The sequence below is a fragment of the Phyllostomus discolor genome, chromosome 3 (genome assembly GCF_004126475.2).
Source record: "Phyllostomus discolor isolate MPI-MPIP mPhyDis1 chromosome 3, mPhyDis1.pri.v3, whole genome shotgun sequence".
NCBI classification, from domain to species: Eukaryota; Metazoa; Chordata; class Mammalia; order Chiroptera; family Phyllostomidae; genus Phyllostomus; species Phyllostomus discolor.
Genome location: NC_040905.2, coordinates 209,691,776 through 209,711,910, shown reverse-complemented (window position 1 = coordinate 209,711,910; position 20,135 = coordinate 209,691,776). Strand labels below are relative to the sequence as shown.

The window sequence follows — 20,135 nt, the reverse complement described above, 5'->3', positions numbered from 1 at the left end:
GAAACGCCTTTTAGCGCTTAGGTAGAGTGAATAGGAAACCAAGGCAGGGAGGAGGAGGGAGACATGTCTCACCCACCAACTCAGCAGGCTTGAGTCTGGTCTGATAATATTGCCAGGCATCCCAACATCACAAGAAACACTATGTTAGCACAGGAAGGAGGGAAGCCCTCGAAATTCTATGTAGCGTTTCCACTGCCTGGGAAAGAAGGCCCTGAAACCGTGCTTTCACCCCCAGACCAGGGCGCGAGGTGCCCCAAGAAGCAGCCCATAAGACAGCTTTGGTTAACTGCCCACCTGTGGTCACTATCTGTTTTATGAGGGAGTCCCTAATGCTTCCAGAAAGAGCACATAAATAACCTTGGGTAACTAGCCCAACTTTAGTTGATTGCTTCCTGGCACGTATCTGTTTTACAATAAGATGAACAAACGGAGCCCTGGCTGGTGTGGCTCAGTGGATTGAGCGCAGGCCTGTGAACTGAAATGTCACCGGTTCCATTCCCAGTCAGGGCACACGCCTGGGTTGTGGGCCAGGTCCCCAGTGGGGGGCATGTGAGAGGCAACGGATTGATGTTTCTTTCCCTCTCTTTCTCCCTCCCTTCCCCTCTTTCTAAAAATAAGTACATAAAATCTTTTAAAATTTTTTATTTATTTATTTTTAGAAAGGGAAGGGAGGAAGAAAGAGACAGAGAAACATCAATGTACGGTTGCTGGGGGTCATGGCCTGCAACCCAGGCATGTGCCCTGACTGGGAATGGAACCTGCGACACTGGTTTGAAGCCCACACTTAATCCACTGAGCTACGCCAGCCAGGGCCAAAAAAATTTTTTTTAAAAGATGAACAAATGGAGTCTGGAGCAAGATAAGGATTCGGGCTAACAGACCCCGCCCCCACCCCACATACCTAAGTTTGGGTAGTCATGTTCCCCCAGGGAAAGCGGGCACCACCTTGACCCGTCAATCTGTAACTTTTTCACCCCCGTCCCGCCAACTCTGCCAACTCCGTAAGTCCTCGGAACAAAGGACCCCCTCTCTTGGCTCTCTGGCCACCCGCCTCAGGCCACCTGGGGCTCGCCCCCCCAGGCTTCTCTGCTGCCCTTCCTTTTGCAGCCCTGCATTGCCCTGAACCCGTACCTTTCACCCCCTCACCTTAGCTAGACCCTTTCCCTTATGTGGGAACAGGTCACTGATAAACTCTGACTGCACGCCAATAGATTTGCTGATATGTAGCTCTACATGCCTCAGCAAGAAGAACCAGGTCTTTCCTGTTGACACTATGGCTGGATGCTGGCTACATAAATGGTAGGGTCAACTATAGGCAGACACTGGTAAATAAGCCAAGGACCAATACAGATGGGTAGAAACACGTAGCGGACACAAGAAATAGACAGAGAAACGCATACAGAGGATCTGAACGTGTGTAAGAGACAGGAAGCCGATGATGGCTCCACACACATAATAATTCAGATCAGTGGTTTTGAACCTGGAATGCACATTTAAAATCACCTGGGAGCTTTTCAAACCACCCCTCCCCGCACCCCAGAAAGAACCAGGGCTGGGAGTGGGGCCAGGGTCTGGGTTATGGACAAACTGGGAGGTGACCCAAGGCACCTGTGCACAGGCAGGCGCATGATGGGGAGCCGGGGTAAGTGTAGGGAAATGAAGCCAGGCATCCGAGGGACAGGAGCAGGGAGGAGGGCATACCAGCTCAGGAACAGCACTCTCCACAGGTTTAAAAAGATGAACCCTACAGGCTGAGAGGTGGAAACAGGTAATTAGCCCCATGTCAAGCCCCACCAGAGGGGGCACGTACTAGCAGACCACCCATCCCCTTGCCCCGTCTGGGGCTCTGAGGAGCTAGGTACAAAGTCAGCTCATGTCCATTCTCCACTCCTTCCTCCGCGTGGGCAGAATGGAAGCGCCCCTCTTCCCTTCCCTTCCTGTAACCCTTCGTACACCCTCCCACAACTTTGGGGACCTGAGGGGTTGGGGGCGGGGGACAAACAGCCTTTTTCCAGCTGTGGTCCCCAGCCGGCCTGTCCCCTGGCTCAGTTGTTCTTAGTGTTACCATAGAGGGCGGGGGAAAGGGTGCTGGAGAGAGCTCAAGGTGGTGACGGTGGCAGTGAGTAGCGCAGAGAGACCCGGGGCAAAAGAGGTCCAGAAGTAGGGAGACGGAGGGCCAAGCGGAGGAGGGGTTGCAAATGGACAAAGGGAGATGAAGAGGCACCCATCGGCGAGGGGCCAAGGGGTGAGGAAGCAAGAGAAGCCCGCTAGGCGGCGTGACAAGGCCGCAAGGGACAGCAGTCAGCAGCTTGAGCCCGGCCCCGCTGGGCCGCCCGGCCCCGCCCCGCCCGGTCCCCGAGGCTCCACCCCCGCACCCCGCGCCCCGCCCTGCGCTCTCCGGCTGGCTCGGCTGCGGCGGCTGCGGGCGGGAGGGCTCGCGGAGGGCGGGCGCACCGGCAGCAGGTGGGCGGGGTGCGGGCCGGCGAAGGCGGGCGGGGGGCGGCAGGCTGCGCTGGGGCCGGGCGCGGCCCGCCGTGCGGTGCGCCATGGACTTCAACATGAAGAAACTGGCGTCGGACGCAGGCATCTTCTTCACTCGGGCGGTGCAGGTGAGGCCGTGCGTCCTGGGCCCCGCGCGGCCGGTTCCCGGGGCCCGGATGTGGGGCGGGCCCGGAGCACCCCTGCAACAGAGCTCGGGGCGCTCAAGAGGAGCCCCTTGAGGCTGCTGCCCCCTTCCCCGCTGCGCGGACACCTTAGCCCCCCGCCCCCCCCCATGTCTCCTCCTTCTGCGCTGCCCCGGAGAGAGAAAGAGCTCCAGGCGGCCGGCCACTCCGGCCGCACCCTAGGCGTGGCGCGGGTCCGCGGACTGAGTCGGGCCTCGGCCTTGTTGCCTGCGAGGGAAGTATCAGTGTTCATCGTTTAGACAGGCGGAGTCACCCCGCTGCCCTGGCGCCTGCCCAGGGCCTGGTGGGGGCTCCGCTGAGGAGGGGAGAGGGCACCAAGCGGTGCCTGTCGCCCTGCCCTTGTCCAGCAGTGACTCTGGCTCCCGGCAGGCCTCTGGAGGCCTGATATCCAGGCCTGAGAACTCACGCATCCCCTGCGATCCCTTCTCTGAGCCTCAGTCCCTGCTCCTGTGCAATGGGCTAGTACGGTGATTCCCACAGGTACCCTTCACACGCTTGGATAGTCAGTCCGGAAGCCAGAGAGCTGGGATAATTTCCTTTCTGCTCCCTGGGAGGCCTATTTCCTCCATTTCCCCAGGCATGGGGGTTGGGGTCTGGCTGGGTACCTTGGGAAGCTGTCCCGGCCAGTAATACTGGGATTGGAACAAGTTCTATCCCCTGGGAGGCAGAGAAGGAAACTGAGGCAGCCGAATGCAATGGTGAAGACCCAGAGTCAGCTATGGGCGTGACCCTGAGGAAGAGGCTCTACCTCTCTGGGTGTCAGTTTCTCCATCTGAAAAATGGGATAATCGGTCATCCCCCCGCCAGGGTGGGCGTGAGGGCTCCCTGGCACTTTGCACGTGTGTGCTCCGTCAAGGCCAGCTCCCTGTGGGCGTGAATGTGGTGGCTACTGCACTTGGGCTGCATGTGACCTTGGGCAAGTCACTTCTCTCGCAGCCTTCCTGTCCCCTTTGGTCGTCCAGTGTACCCCAGTCTGCCCCCGGGGCTGTCGGTCCTCCCAGTGCCCTGGGAACGGGTCTGGTGTTTGTCCTTTCCGTGTTTGTTCTCCGGGGGAGCCCAGCCGGAGCGAACAGGCTCTGGGAAGCCCATGTGGCCATGTTTACTAGAAAGCAGTGTCCCGTTGAGGGTTTGCTGCGCCGCGTTCCAAGCCCCGAGGGTGAGCCCAGCCCTAGTGGGGATGCCAGGACCCCAGAGTCCCTGGGACAGCCCCAGGAGCACCTGAAAGGTGGGGAACCCTCCCCAGGGTTGGCACGGCGACTGTGTTATCTCGCACATCTGGGAAGAACCTGATCTGGTTTTCTGCTCCGTGGGCCCCAGCACCTGACCCGGCCGGGACCTGCAGAGCCTGGGCTTGGGAGGCCCGGGCCCCGTGGCCTTGCTCCCCCTGGAGGGGGGCAGGCCTCCTGGGCGGCCCCTGTCGGAGTGGGAGCCACCGCCCAGGCCCTAGCCTCCAGGGTGGAGGAGGGAGCTGGGAGCTTTATAAATAGAGGCTTTCTCTGGCTCTGTACGCCCACCCCCTGCTGCCGCCGTGCAGCAGGCAGCAGCCTTGGCCTGCAGGCCTTCGCTTCTGAAGCACCGGGCTCTTCCCCTTGATGGGGATGGGGCAGGGGTGGCAGGCCAGAGGAGCGAGGGGCCTGAAATGGGAATGAGCGGGACGGGACACTCAGAGGACCCGCCGAGGCCTGTCTGTCCTGGGATGGGAGTCGGCCAGGAGGGCTGGGAGGGGGTGCTTGGGCGTTAAGGCTCGGGCAGCTCCTCTGTGTGGGTCCCAGGACATGCTGGGTAAGCACTCAGCCCTTCCGAGTGCCAGGGACACCTTTAAGAGCCTCACCCTGCTCCTCCATCTGGTGGGGAAGCGGACCTGGGCTCTTGGGGGAAGAACCGGTCATGCTGGGATGGCTTTCTAGTCCCAGAACCGTGCCTGAATGTCAGGAGGGGTTTGCGAAGTTGGGGCCGGTGGTGGGAGCGGCCCAGCTGCAGGCACAGCGGCAGGAAAGCCTGAGGCATATCCGTGTAAGGTGCCAGTGAGGGTGGGAGTGGGCTGTGGAAGTGTCGTACTAACACTGTCGGTTGTCACTACAGCAATAGTAACAGCCGCGGCAGGGGCAATAGTAAGGAAAGTTGGGGAGGCGGCGGCCTTGTTGTCATCTGAGCCAGGCAGCCATGGACGGGGGATGGGTGCCCGAGAAGCTGGGAAAGCGTGGTAGGACTCTGAACCTGGGTGGACATGCGGTGTGAGGGGTGGGGGGCCCCGAAGCTCGGTGGCGAGGGCTGCCGCTAACTTTGGTAAGGCAGGTAGGTGCACATCACCTAGAAACGGGTGGCTGGTACCGCTGGGGTTAGGAGGTTCCTAGGTAGCTCCTGCGAGCCAAGGAGGGACCCGAGGGCGGAGGCCTTTCACTGATGACGATGCTGACCCCAGCGGACACTCGTCAGAGCCGTACTGTGTGCCGGCCGCAGAACTAAGCACCTTCCACATATTCTGAGTTAGGTCCGGTTATCCCCATCCTCCAGGTCCAGGTGGGAGACCAAGGCCCCAAGAGGTGTCTCTCTGAGCCTCGGTTTCCTCATCTGGAAAGTGGGACTGATGCCACAGCCTCAGCGGGCTGGGCGAGGTAGGCCTGTTCAGGGCCTGGCTCCCTGGGAGGCCTTAGTTGGGCGAAGGTGAAGAGGGCGAGGAGCCGGGGGAGGTCGGAGGAGGCCGGGAGCGGCTGGTCCCTGGTGGGAGCTCAGGCCGGAGCATGGCCGCCTGCCCTGCGGGGAGAAACCCAAGCCCTGCTGCATAATTGATGGCCACCCGCAGCCTGATCAGCCACAGGACTATCGGTGGCTGCCTGCCTCCCGTTCCCTTCAGCTGGAGCTGCCCCCGGGCTCTGGGTAATTTATTCCTCCGAACAGTCTGGGAAGGGCCTCCGCGCCACGATGATCCCGACTCCAGCACAGTCTGCCCCTCTCTCGGCCTCGGTGGCATCATCTGTGAAATGGGAAAGTCGGCCCGACCTGCCTGGAGGGGCCCTCGGAGCCATGGATGGGTCAGCAGCATAAAGCCCTCAGCCCAGGGTTCGGGCCACAGAGGCGCTCAGCGGTATCTGTCGTTGTTACCAATCCTGTTCTTGTGACGGTCACCCTTTTGCTGTTTGGCCTTGACCTTGAGCAGGCCCTTTCCCGTGGCTGGAGAAGGCCTTCGCGTCCCTGTTCGGAAGACAGGGACATTTGTCCAGGGGCCCTTCCAGAGCAGGGGGGCCAGGACTCGGGCTGTCCCTGGTTGTTCCTCGCTGGCCCACAAACAGTCCCGTGGGGGAACGGGGTGGCATCCTGGGCCCTGCCCGGCCCTGGGGTGGGGCTGCCGAGCCTTCTGGGCCCTGAGTGTGCTCCGAGGTGGTGCTGACCGGCTGGCGGTGTTCCACCACACCAGCCATGTGGCCTCCTCCCACGCAGTCCTCGCTTCCCGGCCGGCCGGCCCTCCTCCCACCCGCTCCTCACGGCAGCCCAGCCATAGCACCTCACTTCAAGCGCGACCCCCTGCCAGACTCTGGGCTCCAGCCTGCGGGTCTCACCGGCATCTTCCTTCTTTCCGGCTCACAGCCTGGGACGGGGGTGCTGTTACTTATTGTCCTCAGTTTTCCGCTCAGGAGACTGAGGCTCAGAGAGGCAAAGCCACTTGCCCAAGGCCACACAGCTCATCAGTAGCAGAACCGAGACTTGAATCAGGTCCCCCTGGTTCTGAAGCCACTCACTCCCCTGGCACCCTTCCCCGGGGCTCCCGGTCCCCCCACTGAGCCTCCCGGTAACCCCAGAAGTTGCTCTGTGCCCTGTGTATTCCGTGAGCGCTTTCTCCCGAATCCTTTCCCGCATATCCAGGTTCGGAGGGCCCTGGGCAGTGGGTGCCCGATGGTTTCTTACCCCTTTAAGTCGTACACCAGATTTTCTTTTTACACTTTTTAAAAATTGCTCACTGAGGACATTCTTTGATCACTTTTAGTGAGCGAGAGGGAGGGGGAAGAGAGAGAAATATCAGTCAGTTGCCTTCTTACATGCTCCCCAACTGGGGATCGAACCCGTAACCTGGGTGTATGTGCCCTGACTGGGAATGGAACCTGCGACCTTGTGGTCTGTGGGATGCGCTCCAACCAGCCGAGCCTCGTAAGCCAGGGCTGTGTGCCTGATTTCGTACAAACGTGCTTTCGGCGGGGAAGAGGTCCGCATCTTCCACTGGATTTCCGAAGGAAGCCACGATCCCCCAGCTCTGGCCCAGCCGCCTCATTTCAAGTTAGGACCCTGCTCTCAGCCCGGTTTGCCCTCTGTGTGATCAGGGTTACAGAGCAAGTTTCTTGACCTTGGGGCCTGGCTTCCGGCTCACGGGGAGGGGTGGGTGGGTGGGGCGCGGGCTGTCCTCCCTTCCTCCCTCTGAGCCCTCCCCGTCCCGGGCCCTCCGCACCCCACAGTTCACGGAGGAGAAGTTCGGCCAGGCCGAGAAGACCGAGCTGGACGCCCACTTTGAGAACCTCCTGGCCCGGGCCGACAGCACCAAGAACTGGACGGAGAAAATCCTGAGGCAGACGGAGGTGCTGCTGCAGCCCAACCCCAGTGAGTGGGCCGGGCCAGGCCTGGGGGGGGGGGGGGGGGCAGGAGGCTGGTGGCTGAGGCTTGCAGGGGGGAGTGGCCGGTGGGTGAGATCCATGGAGGCTTTGGGGGCTTATGGCTGCTGTGGGGGGCGGTCCCAGGGAAAGGACACAGAGGTGGAGTCGGCGCTGGGCTCTAAGGTGCGCTGTCGGGGGCAGTGCGAATGCTAAGTTTTGGGCAGAGGACTTGAAGAAATGCCTGGAAACTGAAACAGACTTGGGAGGAGAGGCGGGAAGGAGGCCAGCCAGGTCACCGGAGAGGGCGTGGGGCCGGCGATGGCAGAGGGCTCGCCCGGAGTCACGTCTGAGCACGGAGCAAGCAGGAGCAAACTGCGGGAGAGCCTGGCACAGGGCTGTAGGGGGCAAGGCAATGCCGGGCTGCCTGGGAGCCCGCTGTGTGCGGGCCTGGGGTGGTCCAGCTGTGTGCAGGCTCTGGAAATCCATAGTGTCATGAAGGAGACCTTGACCTCTAGCCGTCACCACCTGCCGTGGGACCCGGGACAGGCATTTTGTGTCTCTGAGCTGTGGCTTCCTCCTCGCTAGAGGAAAGGAGTCCATCCACAGGGCCGAGGGCCAGTCTCACAGGAGTGGGCATCCGAGAGAGAATATTCTGGAAGTCACCAGGCTGCTACGGGCAGACCCCGCCCTGGGTCTGTTCGTGTCAGCTTGGCTTTCCTTCTCGGGTCGGACCGATGAGCCCCGTGACTCGGCGTCTGTCCCCCCGCAGGTGCCCGAGTGGAGGAGTTCCTGTACGAGAAGCTGGACAGGAAGGTGCCCTCGAGGGTCACCAACGGGGAGCTGCTGGCTCAGTACATGGCAGAGGCGGCCAGTGAGCTGGGGCCCACCACTCCCTACGGTGAGCCGGGCCCGCGGCTGCTGGGCGGTGGGCAGGAGCTTCGCGGTGTCTCCCTCTCCAATTCCCCCTCCCTCCCTCCCCACTGCCTTCTCTCCTCGTTTCAACGACACAGATAATACCTGAATTACACGTTCTGACTGTACACACCTCGGACACTGGAGATGACGAGAACAGAGCGAGGCCTCTCTGAACCCGTTCGGTTTGTGTGCGGTTGTGGGGGGACCACCGTGTGTCCGCTCTGCAGCTGACCCCCAAACTTGGCATTGCGTGACACACGTCTGTGCACGGACGGGAGCACGTCCGGAGCCCCCCGGTGTCTGTTTCTTCAATTTGTGAAACGTGTTATTGAGGTGTAACCTACCGGTCATAGAGGGCACCTGTTTTGAGTGCGAAGTTCAGTGATTTTTAGTGAGTCGAGAGTTGCACAAACATCCCCCCGATCCAGCTTAAAGAACATCCTCATCATCTGCCACGGGATCCCGGGCGTCTGCTTACATTCATCCTCTCCTGCCAGCGCCAGCTGACCGCTAATGTGCCTTGTGGCTCCATCAATTCGCCCCGTCTCAGTATTTCCTATAAATGGAGTCATGCGATGTATTGCTCTTGGTATCTGGCGTCTTCACTTAGCATCACGTCTTTGAGGTTCATCCCTGTTAGAGTGTGATTTAGGATTTCGCTCCTTTTTATGGCTGAAGGGTGTTTCAGTATATCAATATACCGCATTTGCTTTGTCCATTCACCATTTCGTAGACATTTGGGTTATTTCCCCAGAAACACTTGCATACAAACCTTTGTGAGGACAAATGTTTTCACGTCTCCTGGGTATAGACCTAGCAATGCAATTGGTGGGTCATTTGGTAAATTTAAGTTTTTAAGAAAATTACCAAATTCTTTCCCAAAGTGACTGTGTGATTTTTACATTTCCACCAGCATGGTGGTGTTCAATTTCCAGATATTTGTGGATTTTCTAAGCTTCTTTTTGTTGTTGATTTCTAATTTAATTATACTTTGGTCAGAAAATCATACTTTGTATGGCTTTAATGCTTTTAAACGTATTCAAGCTGCTCCCCCAGTGCTGGAGCTCACAGGGAGTGAGTCTGAGTAATGAGTAAGTCCGTGTGTGGGTTCTTTAAGAGGAATTACTTGGGACTCAAGTAGTTTTTTTCCACCAACTCAATCCCTCCTGGTTTTTGCAGCCAGAGGTTGTGGGGACTTATCTTCCTGACACTGGAACCGTGGGCTGGGGGCCTGGGAATCCTTGCTCCTGAGATGTCCCTCCTGAGTTTGTATCCACCACACATGGATGTGGGACCAGCCTGTTCTGCACCAGCCCCCCTCCTACCAGTCTGGATGGATGTGGGTTCGTTCATTTTGTGGTTGTCAGACTATCATTCAACTCGATTTCTGACAGTTCTGAGTGATGGTGGTTCTATAATTTAGCTGTAATTTTGATGTGGTTGTGCAAGGAGGCGAGCCGTGTTTACTTATGCCGCCATCTTGATTGGAGGTCTCCCTTTTAAACTTATGAAGACTTGTTTATGGCTTACAATATGGTCTCTCCTGGAGAATGTTCCATAGTCACTTGAGAAGGTCGTATATTATATTGTTGTTGGGTGCAGTGTTGTGGAGGTGTTGGTGAGGACAGATTGGTTGATAGAGCTGTTCAAGTTTTCTGAATCCTTGATGATTTTGTCTTGTCCTGTCCATTACTGGGCAGTCTCCACCTGTTTCTCTTCAGCTGTCTGCTCCTGTCTTCAGTCTGTTCGTGTCTGCTTACTATATTTTGGAGCTGTGTTGTGAGGTCTGTATGTTTATATTGTCTATTTTCCTGAGGAATTGACTCATTTTTGTATCACACTGCTCTGTCTTGAGTAACTTGTTTTTTGGTGTGTTTTTTTTTTTGTCTTCGGGTCCATTTCATCTGACAGTGCTATAGCCACTCTCATTCTCTGTGGTTATTGTTCTCATGGTATACCATTTTTGGCCCATTTATGTCTTGGAAGTTCAAAGCGTGTCTCATATACAGCATATATTTGGGCCTTTATTAAAAATCTGACAGTCTCTGCCTTTTGATTGGAGTGTTTAATCCTTTTCCATCTAATGTCAACGTGGTTGGACTTCCGTGTCAATTTCGTGTTGTTTTCTCTGTGTCTCGGGTCATTTTTCTTCATCTGTCCTCCTTTACCACCTTCTTTTGTGTTAAATAGACGCTTTCTAAAGTTTTAATTTTTGTTGCTTTCCTTAAAATTTTTTTCTGAGCGGTTTTACGTAAATTACAATTTGCATTTGAACCTATCACAGTATGCTTCAGGGTAATGCTGACTTAAGTGAGTAAAACATAGAAACTTTGCTCCAATGTAACTCCATTCCCTCCCTCTTCCTTTCTGCTGTCATTATACTGCATGTTGCAGCTTCGTATCTTGTACGTCCAGTAATGCAATTTTACAATTATTGTTTTATGCAGTTGCCTTTTAAGTCAGTTAAGAGAAAAAATTACATTGTCTTTTGTAGCTGTCTGTATAATTACCTTTCATGTACTCTTTATTTCTTTCCCTTTTTTTTTAAAATTGACTTGAGAGGGAGAGACAGAGACGTCGATTGGTTGCCCACTTTTTTATGCACTCATGGGTTGATTCTTGCTTGTGCCCTGACGGGGGATTGAACCCCCAACCTTGGCGTATCAGGATGACACTCTAAGCAACTGAGCTATATGGCTAGGGTCTTGTTAGTTTTCTTTACATTACTTTCTTATTTTGTTATTTTATTTATTTTTAGAGGGGGGAAGAGAAGGGGAAAGATGGAGAGAAACATTGATCTGCAAGAGACACATTGATTAGTGATTGGTTACCTCTCTCACACCCCCAACTGGGGACCTGGCCTGCAGCCCAGTCGTGTGCCCCGACTGGGAATTGAACCGGCGACCTTTTAGTTCACAGGCTGGTGCTCAGTCCACTGAGCCACACCAGCCAGGGCAGTTTTCTTTATGACATTTGTAATAGCTGCTTAGTAGTCTTTTTTTGTCTGCTACGGCTAACATAGGGGCCTCCTTAGAGACAGTGTCTATCGATGGCTATTTTTTCCTGTGTATTGACCGCACTTACCTGTTTCCCTGCATGTTTCCTAATATCTTGCTGAATCTGGATGTTTTTGACATGTAGCAGCTCCAGATTCTGCCCTCCCAGGGGGCCGTTCCTGTTTGTTTGCTGAGAGACTTACCTGGACTCATTGTTCAGAGTCTGTGTCCCCCGCACTATGCAGCCACTGGTGCCTCTCCCTTTTTAAATTTTAAATTTTTTAAAGGTTTTTAATAAAGATTTTATTTATTTATTTTTTTAGAGAGGGAAGGGAGGGAGAAAGTGAGAGAGAGAAACATCAATGTGTGGTTGCTGGGGGCGGTGGCCTGCAACCCAGGCATGTGCCCTGACTGGGAATCGAACCTGCGACACTTTGGTTTGCAGTCTGCGCTCAATCCACTGAGCTACGCCAGCCAGGGCAATTTTTTTAAAGATTTATTTATTTTTACAGACAGAGGAAGGGCAGGAGAAAGAGAGGGAGAGAAACATCAATGTGTGGTTGCCTCTCACATGCCCCATGCCGGGGACCTAGCTGGCAGCCCAGCCATATGCCCTGACTGGGAATCGAACCTGCGACACTTTGGTTCACAGCCCACGCTCAATCCACTGAGCCACACCAGCCAGGACTTTTTTTATTTTTTAAGCCTCGCTTCCTAGGAGTTGCTTCTAGGTCAGCATGTGTCAGTAGAGGTCAGCCGGTGACTGGTCGGAGGTCGTGCACTGCACCATCAGGCTTTCCGGATGCATTTGCCATTGGGTTGGGGAGCGCGGTCAAAGCACTTGACATGTCTGCCCGCCGTTCATTGGGTGGGTGTGCGAAGCGTCCTGAGTGAGCCCCACACGTGCATACCCTCCCAGACCTCCGGCGGCATCCTGGAGTTTACCAGGGCCCACGGGGACAGCCTCGCTTCCCCGATCTGCTGTTACATTTCTGGCAGGTCTGTTCTTGTTTCAACCAGCTTTCCAGCTTCGCAGTAGCTGGGCGGCTGAGATCGCTGTTGTTTTCAACAGCATTGGGGGTTTTTCTGGGCCCCAGCGTCCTCGTGGACAGCTCCAGGGCTTGTCTCTCCCGGGTGGAGCTCCAGCATCACACAGCTCGAGGAGGTGGGAGCACCCGCCCCAAAGGCACGGGGCTCTGCCATTGTTCTTCCCAAGGCCCAATAGATCTGGGATAAATGCGTCTCTCCATTCGTTGTTTGCCTTTTGTCCATTTCGGGAGCCCAGAAATGGATGTTTTTGACAACTCTGTCCAGGTTTCTTTACTGCTCTTTGGGGAGAGGACTTGTGGCGCTCCTTTCTCTGTCATTCCGAAAGTTGCCCCCGTCCCCCATCCTTTCCAGGGCATTGTGATGTTCCGTGTTTTGAATGTCCCACTGTTTATTTGTCGGTCCCCGTTGATGGGTATGTAGGTTGTGTCCGCGTTGTTCCGGGCCAGCCACTCTGCACGGGGCATCCTCAGGTTTGCCTCTTGAGCACGGCTCTGTCCGAGCTCCCCGCTGCCTCCTGGGGTCGGAGCAGCCTCAGCCTGCCCCCCTGCCCTTCTCACCTTCGACTCTGTGTCCTCAGGGAAGACGCTGATCAAGGTGGCAGAAGCCGAAAAGCGCCTGGGAGCCGCGGAGCGGGATTTTATCCACACGGCCTCCATCAACTTCCTCACACCCCTGCGCAATTTCCTGGAAGGGGACTGGAAGACCATCTCGGTGAGGGGCCTGGGGCCGCCCCGCCCCTGTGGGGGCCTCCCCAGCTGTGGCTCTTGTGCACTGGGTTCCTCGGAGTGGACGACCTTCCTTCTCTGGGCCTCAGTTTCCCTGCCTTGACCCGCCGGCCCAGGGTCCCCCAGGGCGGCCCAGCGGCTCACCGCTCCCTGTTCCCCGTCCGCAGAAGGAGAGGCGGCTCCTCCAAAACCGGCGCCTAGACTTGGATGCCTGCAAAGCACGACTGAAGAAGGCCAAGGCCGCGGAAGCCAAAGCCACGGTGGGTGTCCCTGCCGGCCCCCACCCCCGGCCATGGGGGGCGCTGCAGGGACCTGGTGTTGGCATCACCTTGTCCCCTGTTCTCGCCTGGAGAGGCCTGGCTGGGGGTGCTGGTCTGGGCCAGCCCCTTCAGGTCCTTCAGGTCGCGCCCCTAAGGGAACCCTGACAGCCCAGAGCTCTGGGTCCCAGGGGCGACACTGATGGGGTGGGCCAGCCAGCAGTGCCCCAGCCTGGGCGCAGGGCACCCGCAGCCTCTCCAGACAGACACAGTTGGAGCTCCCCGAGAGCTCTTGCGCACCCTCCCTGGATGCTCGGCTCTGTTCCCGGCTCTGCCAGGGCATGGCTCCCCCTCACGACGCCCCACTGCTGCAGCGCCGGTCCCAGGGCGCCCTCGCTCGGGCCCCCTGCCATGGCGTGAGAACCCTGGGGCTGGACTGCCTGCCTGCTCAGGAGCATGTCTGAGGGGCCCCTTCAGTGGCCGCAGGAGCCTGGACAGGGGCTACCCCTCCAGGCCCTGCCCACTGAGGCCTGTGCGGCCTGGAAGGGCCAGTGGGGTGCGACGTGGCACAGTTCGATCAGGGCTAGGCCAGGGCTGGCAGAACTGGGTGCGAAGCCAAGCACACTCTCAGCACGGCTGGCTGCTCGTGGGTGCGGGGGCCTAAAGGCCCCCTCGAGCCCCAAGGGGGGAATCCCTCGTCCAGGGCATGCTGGGAAACCTGTGCCTGCCGAGGAAGGCCAGGCCTGGCCCAGGCGCCCAGCAGCTGCTCGTGGGGAGTCCTGGCCCCAAACCCTGCGTGGGCCTCCAGCAGGAGATGGGGACAGGGTCTCAGCTCATCTGGGCGTGTGGGGTCCAGGGTGGAGGCAGGGGCTCAGCCACTGGAGTCTTGCTCGGGTCGGGTAGATGACCTCTGGCTACTGGGATGACCTAACTAAGCCACCTGCCCAGGACCACTTCCCTGTCACTCTGGAAAAGCTTGGCCAGAATGAGCGTTTCCTCCATCGGCCCGGCCGGGGGAGCCCTCCCTTAGTCACGGAGCGGCACGACCTCTCCTCCAGCTGGTTGGCCCGGACCACCTGAGGCCTCCTGGTTAGTCCAGGATACTCTCCCCAGAACCGGGACCCGGGCAGCCCAGGTGCAGAGTCCCGGAGGACCCGGGGTTCACTGCCTCGTCCCCACCCCTTCTAAACACATGCACGCACGCATGTGCACCCACCCACGCACCCACCCACGCATGCACACGCACCAGGACGCTTTCCAGAGGGCGGGTTGTGCGTGCCCATCCGCCCGCCTGAGTAGTGCCCCCTCCTGCGGGGGCCCGGGGGGCCTGCTCCCGCCTGCACTGTGGGCTCACTAACTCTTTGTTTCTGTTCCTTTCCGTCCTGCTTTGGGTAACTTGGCTCAGTGTGAGGGAGATGTGAGTATACCTGTCCCACGTGCTGTGCTGCTTCTGGTGTGCCCATCCGGCCTGGGGCGGCCGCCGTGCCGTGGCCGGCCCGGGGCCCGTCCCCGGGCCTTTTGCAAGCAGCTGGTCTCCCCATCAGAGCCTCTACCACGAGTAGCCTCTGTTTTGGGGGGATGCCAGGCGTTGGAGCCTGTGAGTCAGCTTTTTGCAAATGTTGAAAGCCTGTCACTCTGTCCATCCATGCATCATCCATCTGTCCACCTTCGTTGTGGGGGAGGGGCCTGGTCCTTGCTGCAGGAGTGAGGGACGTGTGCGGAGATTCTGGGATGGAGAAGGCCGTGGGGGGCGGGGTTTGTGTGGAAGGCTGGGTCTAACTGGGGCGTCTCGGTGAGTCTGGGGTCCAGGGAGCAGTGGGCCTTGACCTCTGAGCCAGGGGCTGGATCCAGCCGGTGGCTTGCCCAGAGGCCAGGGCTGCGACAGCAGCCACAGGCTGTCTCCGTGTGGCATCTCATTTCCTGGCCTCCCCAGCGTGTCTGCCCCCACTCGGTCTTGTCTCCGCCCTCCGGGTCTCTACGCCCGCCTCCTCTCCAGGTGGCGGACGTGGGAAGAGGGTCCGCACTGTATTTGTCTGTGGCCTCCCGGCCCCAGCCAAGCTCCGGCCCACCGTGACCCCTCTCCCCCCGTGAACTCTGTTCCCACTAGACGGTGCCTGACTTTCAGGAGACTAGACCTCGTAATTACATTCTCTCGGCCAGCGCCTCCGCGGTAAGCGCCCCCACCCCACCCCACCCCACCCCGAGCCTCCCCTGACCCCTCCCGTGCCTCGGGGGCTGCTGCCCAGCAGACAGGAGCCAGAGGTTTCTGTGGCAGGGGGCTGCCCTTCTGGTCGGCCAGTCCCGGGAGCGCCATCTGCCTGCCCGGCCCTGTGCCCTGTGCCCTGTGCCCTGTGCCCGTGTGGCTGGCCTCGCTTCTCCCTGCAAAGGTACAGACCTCTCCACGGAAGGTGGAGACCAGGCCAGCTGCCCTGAGCAGTGTGGTGAACTCAGGGTAGCAGCCGCCCCGTCTCCAGAGAATTGGAGGGTCTGCACGCCCCCACACACAGCCCTGACCCCCACCAACACAGGCACCACCCACCACCCCCACTCACCATTGTGACCTTGCTGGGCCCTTGCACGCAGCCCCGAGGAGAGAGGAGGCCAGGGCCTGGCCTGCCACACATTCTCAGACCCCTGCAGACAGGTGGCAGGGATGGCGCGGGTCATCAGGCTGTGCGGATGTCACCCGTGCTGGGTGTCGAGGGGGTGAGGAGGCCTTGAGAATGAGCGGGCGGAGTGCAAGGAGCAGCCTGTGCCAGGGCCCGGGGTCTGGGCGCAGGGTGGGCCCTGAAGAGGACCGCAGCCCCGCGTGGGCGGCGCCGGGTGCGGGGCGCAGGGTCGGAACGCTGAGTGGCCTGGTGTCTTCCGTTCTCCAGCGTCACTGAGATACGTGGTGTTGACTGTCTAGTTGGGGAAGTCGGCCAGTCACACGCACCCCATCAGTCATGTCGGTCACCACCGCTGCCGTGTCTCCCTCCGCCTTTTCTCTGTCCGTCCACGCCCCCCACGGGCGATGTCCTCCCGCACAGCCCCCCCCCCCCCCCCCCCCCGCTCTCCCTCACCTCTGTCACAGCATGTTGCCGTGTGCATTCGTGCGGCCGTTCAGTGGCTGGGCCATGAGCCCTCGGGGGCGTCAGCCACAGTTCAGTCCCGCGGGCCCCACTGCTGGGCACTGTGGGGGGGCGCCTTCCGCCAGGGCAGGTCCCGTCTCCGGTAGCACCCCCACAGCGGGGCGCACGAAGGGGTCTCCTGAGTCCTGTTGGGAGGCGGGTCTCTCTTCTCTGGACTCTGGATCACACTTCCGTCCCCCTTCTGGGCCGAGTGGCAGGGAGGATGTCCCAGAGGGTGGCGGCTGCCCTGTTTCTTCGCCCTTGAGCCCCAGCGTGACTCAGGCACGAGGCTGCCCTCCTCTGCCGGAGCACAGGAAGGTTCAGTGACTGACCTGGGGTCACACGGTCCTGCCTCCCGACCCGGCAGGCTCAGCCCAGTGTTGGGTGGGGCTGGAGGACGCTCGGTCTCCCCGGAGCCGTAGTCAGGGCCCGGGGCTTGCGCAACAGGAGGAACCCAAGCAGGACTTTCCAGCTGGCTGTGCCCTCCCTGCATGCGGCATGTCGACTGGGTGTGATTGGAAGCGCCCCCTCCCCCCAGGCCTCAGCCCGGCCTCAGCTCTGGGTCGGGTTGGGGGAGGGCAGGGGTGCGGAGAGGGTGGGGGTCTTGAGGAGCTGGGGCAGGGCACAGGCTCTGGGGTTCGGCTGCCCTCCCCTGCCCGCTGCCCCCTGCTGACCGGTGCCCCCTCCCGCCCCTGCTCACCGGCCCTGCCGTGGCGCCCGCAGCTCTGGAATGATGAGGTGGACAAGGTGAGTGGGGCGGGGGGCCTGGGGCGGGCGCCTGCGGCGGGCGGGAAGCGGGAGGCTGGGCGCGGCTGCCGCTTCGGGGCTCAGACCTATTTCTAGCTCTGGGGCTGCGCCCCCTGCCCACTGGGGCTGCTGTGAGGGCTGCCGCTTCCCCTTCGTGGGGAGACCACCTCCACAGTAGGCCCCCGGAGGTGACTGCGGGTGGGATTTTCCCCTGGTGGGCGGTGTCAGCCTGGGGGAGCCTGGGCACAGCCCCTGAGGGCCTGTCTCCGGGACTGCTCTCAGGGGACTGGGCCTCAGGGGTCGGTCAGCAGCGCTGTCGTTCCCCCCGGGGGTGGGGCTCCCGGCCTGAGGTCGGCTGGGAAGTGCGGCCCTGCCACCCAGATGTCCACCTGCATCCCCAGGGGGAAGTGGCAGCTGCCAGGGAGGGGAGCAGCCAGCCACTCCTGGGCGGGGCTTGGCACGGGAGAAGGTGACGGGAGGGAAGCTGGGGGCCATTGTCACCCTCACTGTCACCCCCCTCTTCCCAGTCCGAGCAGGAGCTCCGAGTGGCCCAGACAGAGTTTGACCGGCAGGCGGAGGTGACCCGTCTCCTGCTGGAAGGAATCAGTAGCACTCACGTGAGTCCTGTCGCCCCTCATGCCCCCGCTGCGATCACCCGGAACGAGGCTGAGCGAACCTGGATCTTGGAGGCGGGAGGGCAGGGGTGTGCTTGGGCCCGTGGGCCGTAGGAGGGCGAACTAGTCCTGAACCAGCAAGTCCCCAAGGGTGGGAACCTCTCTCCTCCCCGCTAGGAGTGAGAGGTGGGGGCAGAAGCCTCGGGAATGCTGCGCCGGGGTGGGGGGGGGGGGCGCGGGAGTGGAACGTGTCACCCCGACACCCCTCCCGGCCCGTCACCACTGGCCTCTCGCCCACACAGGTGAACCACCTCCGCTGCCTGCACGAGTTCGTCGAGTCTCAGACGACCTACTATGCGCAGTGCTACCGCCACATGCTGGACTTGCAGAAACAGCTGGGCAGGTGCCCACTGGGGTCCCCTGGCGCCCAGGCCCCATGAGCAGCCCCACCTCCCTCGGGAGAGAGCTTCTCCCAAGCCGGGACCCTCACGGCATGCAGGGCGGGTTGGAGGGCTGTCGGCCGAGGCCCTGCCCGGGCCCCTGTCTGGTGGGCCAGCACATCCCTCGCTGGACGACCGTGGGGGCCCTGGTCTTGGGGACCTCGGAGCGGTTTCTCAGGTGCAGGGTGGGAGGTGTCAGGGACGGCCCGGGGCCTCTCACTCTCCCCTTGCTTCCCTTTCCCCTCCATGCTGCCAGCTCCCAGGGAGCCATGTAAGTAGCCGGGGCCCCCGGGCCCCTGCGGTGGGCTCCCCTGGCGTTCTGGGGGCACGTGGGACTGGATCTGGCTCCCGGGTGCTGAGATGTGCCCTCCGCTCTCCAGATTTCCAGGCACCTTCGTGGGCACCACGGAGCCCGCCTCCCCGCCCCTCAGCAGCACCTCGCCCACCACCACTGCGGCCACCATGCCTATGGAGCCCTCGGTGGCGGGCCTAGCCCCTCCGGGAGAGGCCTCGCTCTGCCTGGAGGAGGTGGCGCCACCGGCCAGCGGCACCCGCAAGGCCCGGGTCCTCTATGACTACGAGGCAGCCGACAGCAGCGAGCTGGCCCTGCTGGCTGACGAGGTGGGTCTGGGTGCCGCAAGGACGGCGGGAGGGGCTGGCTCAGGCGCCCGGAAGCTGAGCTGGGTTCACTGGGCCCGCGGACCCCACGCCACCACCGCCTTTGTCTCCAAGGGGCCCTGGGGGTGGGGCTGAGGCCAGGGGATCCCGGGGGTGCTGTGGAGCCGGTGAGGGGGCGAACGCCCACCTCAGGAGTGCAGGTACCCATGTGTTACAGTGGGGGCACAGCCCTGTCCCCATTTATCCCTGGACAAGCCCCTCCCTGCCCCAACCAGCCGGGGTGCGACCTTCCCTTTCCGCTCTCCTCTCCAGCTCATCACCGTCTACAGCCTGCCTGGCATGGACCCCGACTGGCTGGTCGGCGAGAGGGGCAACAAGAAGGGCAAGGTCCCTGTCACCTACTTGGAACTGCTCAGCTAAGCAGGACCTCCCAGGCCCCTGCTTGTCCCGTCCTGGGCAGGACAGGATGGGTGCAAGCCCTCCCATTTGTCTCGTCTGCTGGTGACCTAGCCGCTCAGGGTGGGGAGTCCAGCCCCATCCTGTCCCTGCCCAGTCACCAGCTGTGAGGGGCCTCAGAGGTGGAATGTCCCCTGCCCCTCCCCCAGCCCTGCTTCTGACCTGGTTCTGGAGCCCCTGATCCTGCCTGCGTCCCCCGAACACCCCAGCCCTCCTGGCCCCTCCGAGGAGGGAGACGCTGGCTGCAGCCTCTGCGCTCAGCACCTCGGCCTGCGGGGGGGGTCAGCGTCGAGGGCCTGAGGAGGCCCTGGGGTTCACCGTTGGCAAAGAGAGCACTGCCTTTTAGTTGCCAAAAGCAGCAAAAGGGGGAAGGGCAGGCAGGTCTGCGGCGGGCTGTGGGACTGGACGCTGTCGCCTCTGGGCAAACTGGAGCAGAGGGGAGCCTGGCCAGAGAGGCAGGGACGGGCCACCGAGCGGCATCTCCCCGGTGCTACCCTCCCCCTTGCACCCTAGAGCTCAAGCCAAGTACGGCGGCTGCAGCCTGCACCTCTCCACACTCAACTCACTTTTTAACTGATCTTTTTACTCTGCCTGTGCTTCGCTCTCTAGCCAGTGACGAATAATAAACCACCCTCGGTGTGCACGTTGCCTGCCTGGGGTCGGGGCCTCCGGGCGGGCCCTGACAGTGGAGGGGGGAGACTTCGCGTTCGCTCCTTCCCTCCCTCCCTCCCCCGGCGGGCGGGCCGCGTGCACTGTGCGCTGGCGCTGGCCCAGCAGCAGTAGGGCAGAGGGGAAGGGAAGTTCCCTAAAGCACCGTTCCCTGCGCTCCCTTCCGCCCTGGGGGCCGCGCGCTCAGATGGGAGTGAGCGCGGTTCCTGTGCGCGAGGCTGCGTGACAGTCACGGTGTCACTCCCCAGGGCTTCGCTGGCCGTGGGAGAGTTCA

At 60.5% G+C, this 20,135-nt stretch overlaps 1 protein-coding gene across 5 annotated transcripts; it reads left to right on the top strand.

Moving 5' to 3' along the window:
- The first annotated feature begins 2,428 nt into the window (after positions 1-2,428).
- On the top strand, positions 2,429-19,835 carry SH3GLB2 (SH3 domain containing GRB2 like, endophilin B2). Of its 5 annotated transcripts, XM_028528685.2 has the most exons (13): positions 2,429-2,609; positions 7,130-7,271; positions 8,034-8,162; positions 12,803-12,936; positions 13,118-13,210; positions 14,613-14,624; positions 15,315-15,377; positions 17,041-17,064; positions 17,592-17,681; positions 17,981-18,081; positions 18,375-18,389; positions 18,499-18,739; positions 19,049-19,835. In XM_028528685.2, the coding sequence occupies exons 1-13, from the start codon at positions 2,547-2,549 to the stop codon at positions 19,154-19,156; spliced, it is 1,215 nt and encodes a 404-aa protein (XP_028384486.1). In that variant the 5' UTR covers positions 2,429-2,546; the 3' UTR covers positions 19,157-19,835. The 5 variants fall into 5 exon arrangements, with proteins under 5 accessions (XP_028384486.1, XP_028384513.1, XP_028384495.1 ...); XM_028528694.2 differs by lacking the exon at positions 14,613-14,624 and having other exon boundaries at positions 2,430-2,609; XM_036022352.1 differs by lacking the exon at positions 18,375-18,389 and having other exon boundaries at positions 2,430-2,609.
- The last annotated feature ends 300 nt before the right edge of the window (positions 19,836-20,135 follow it).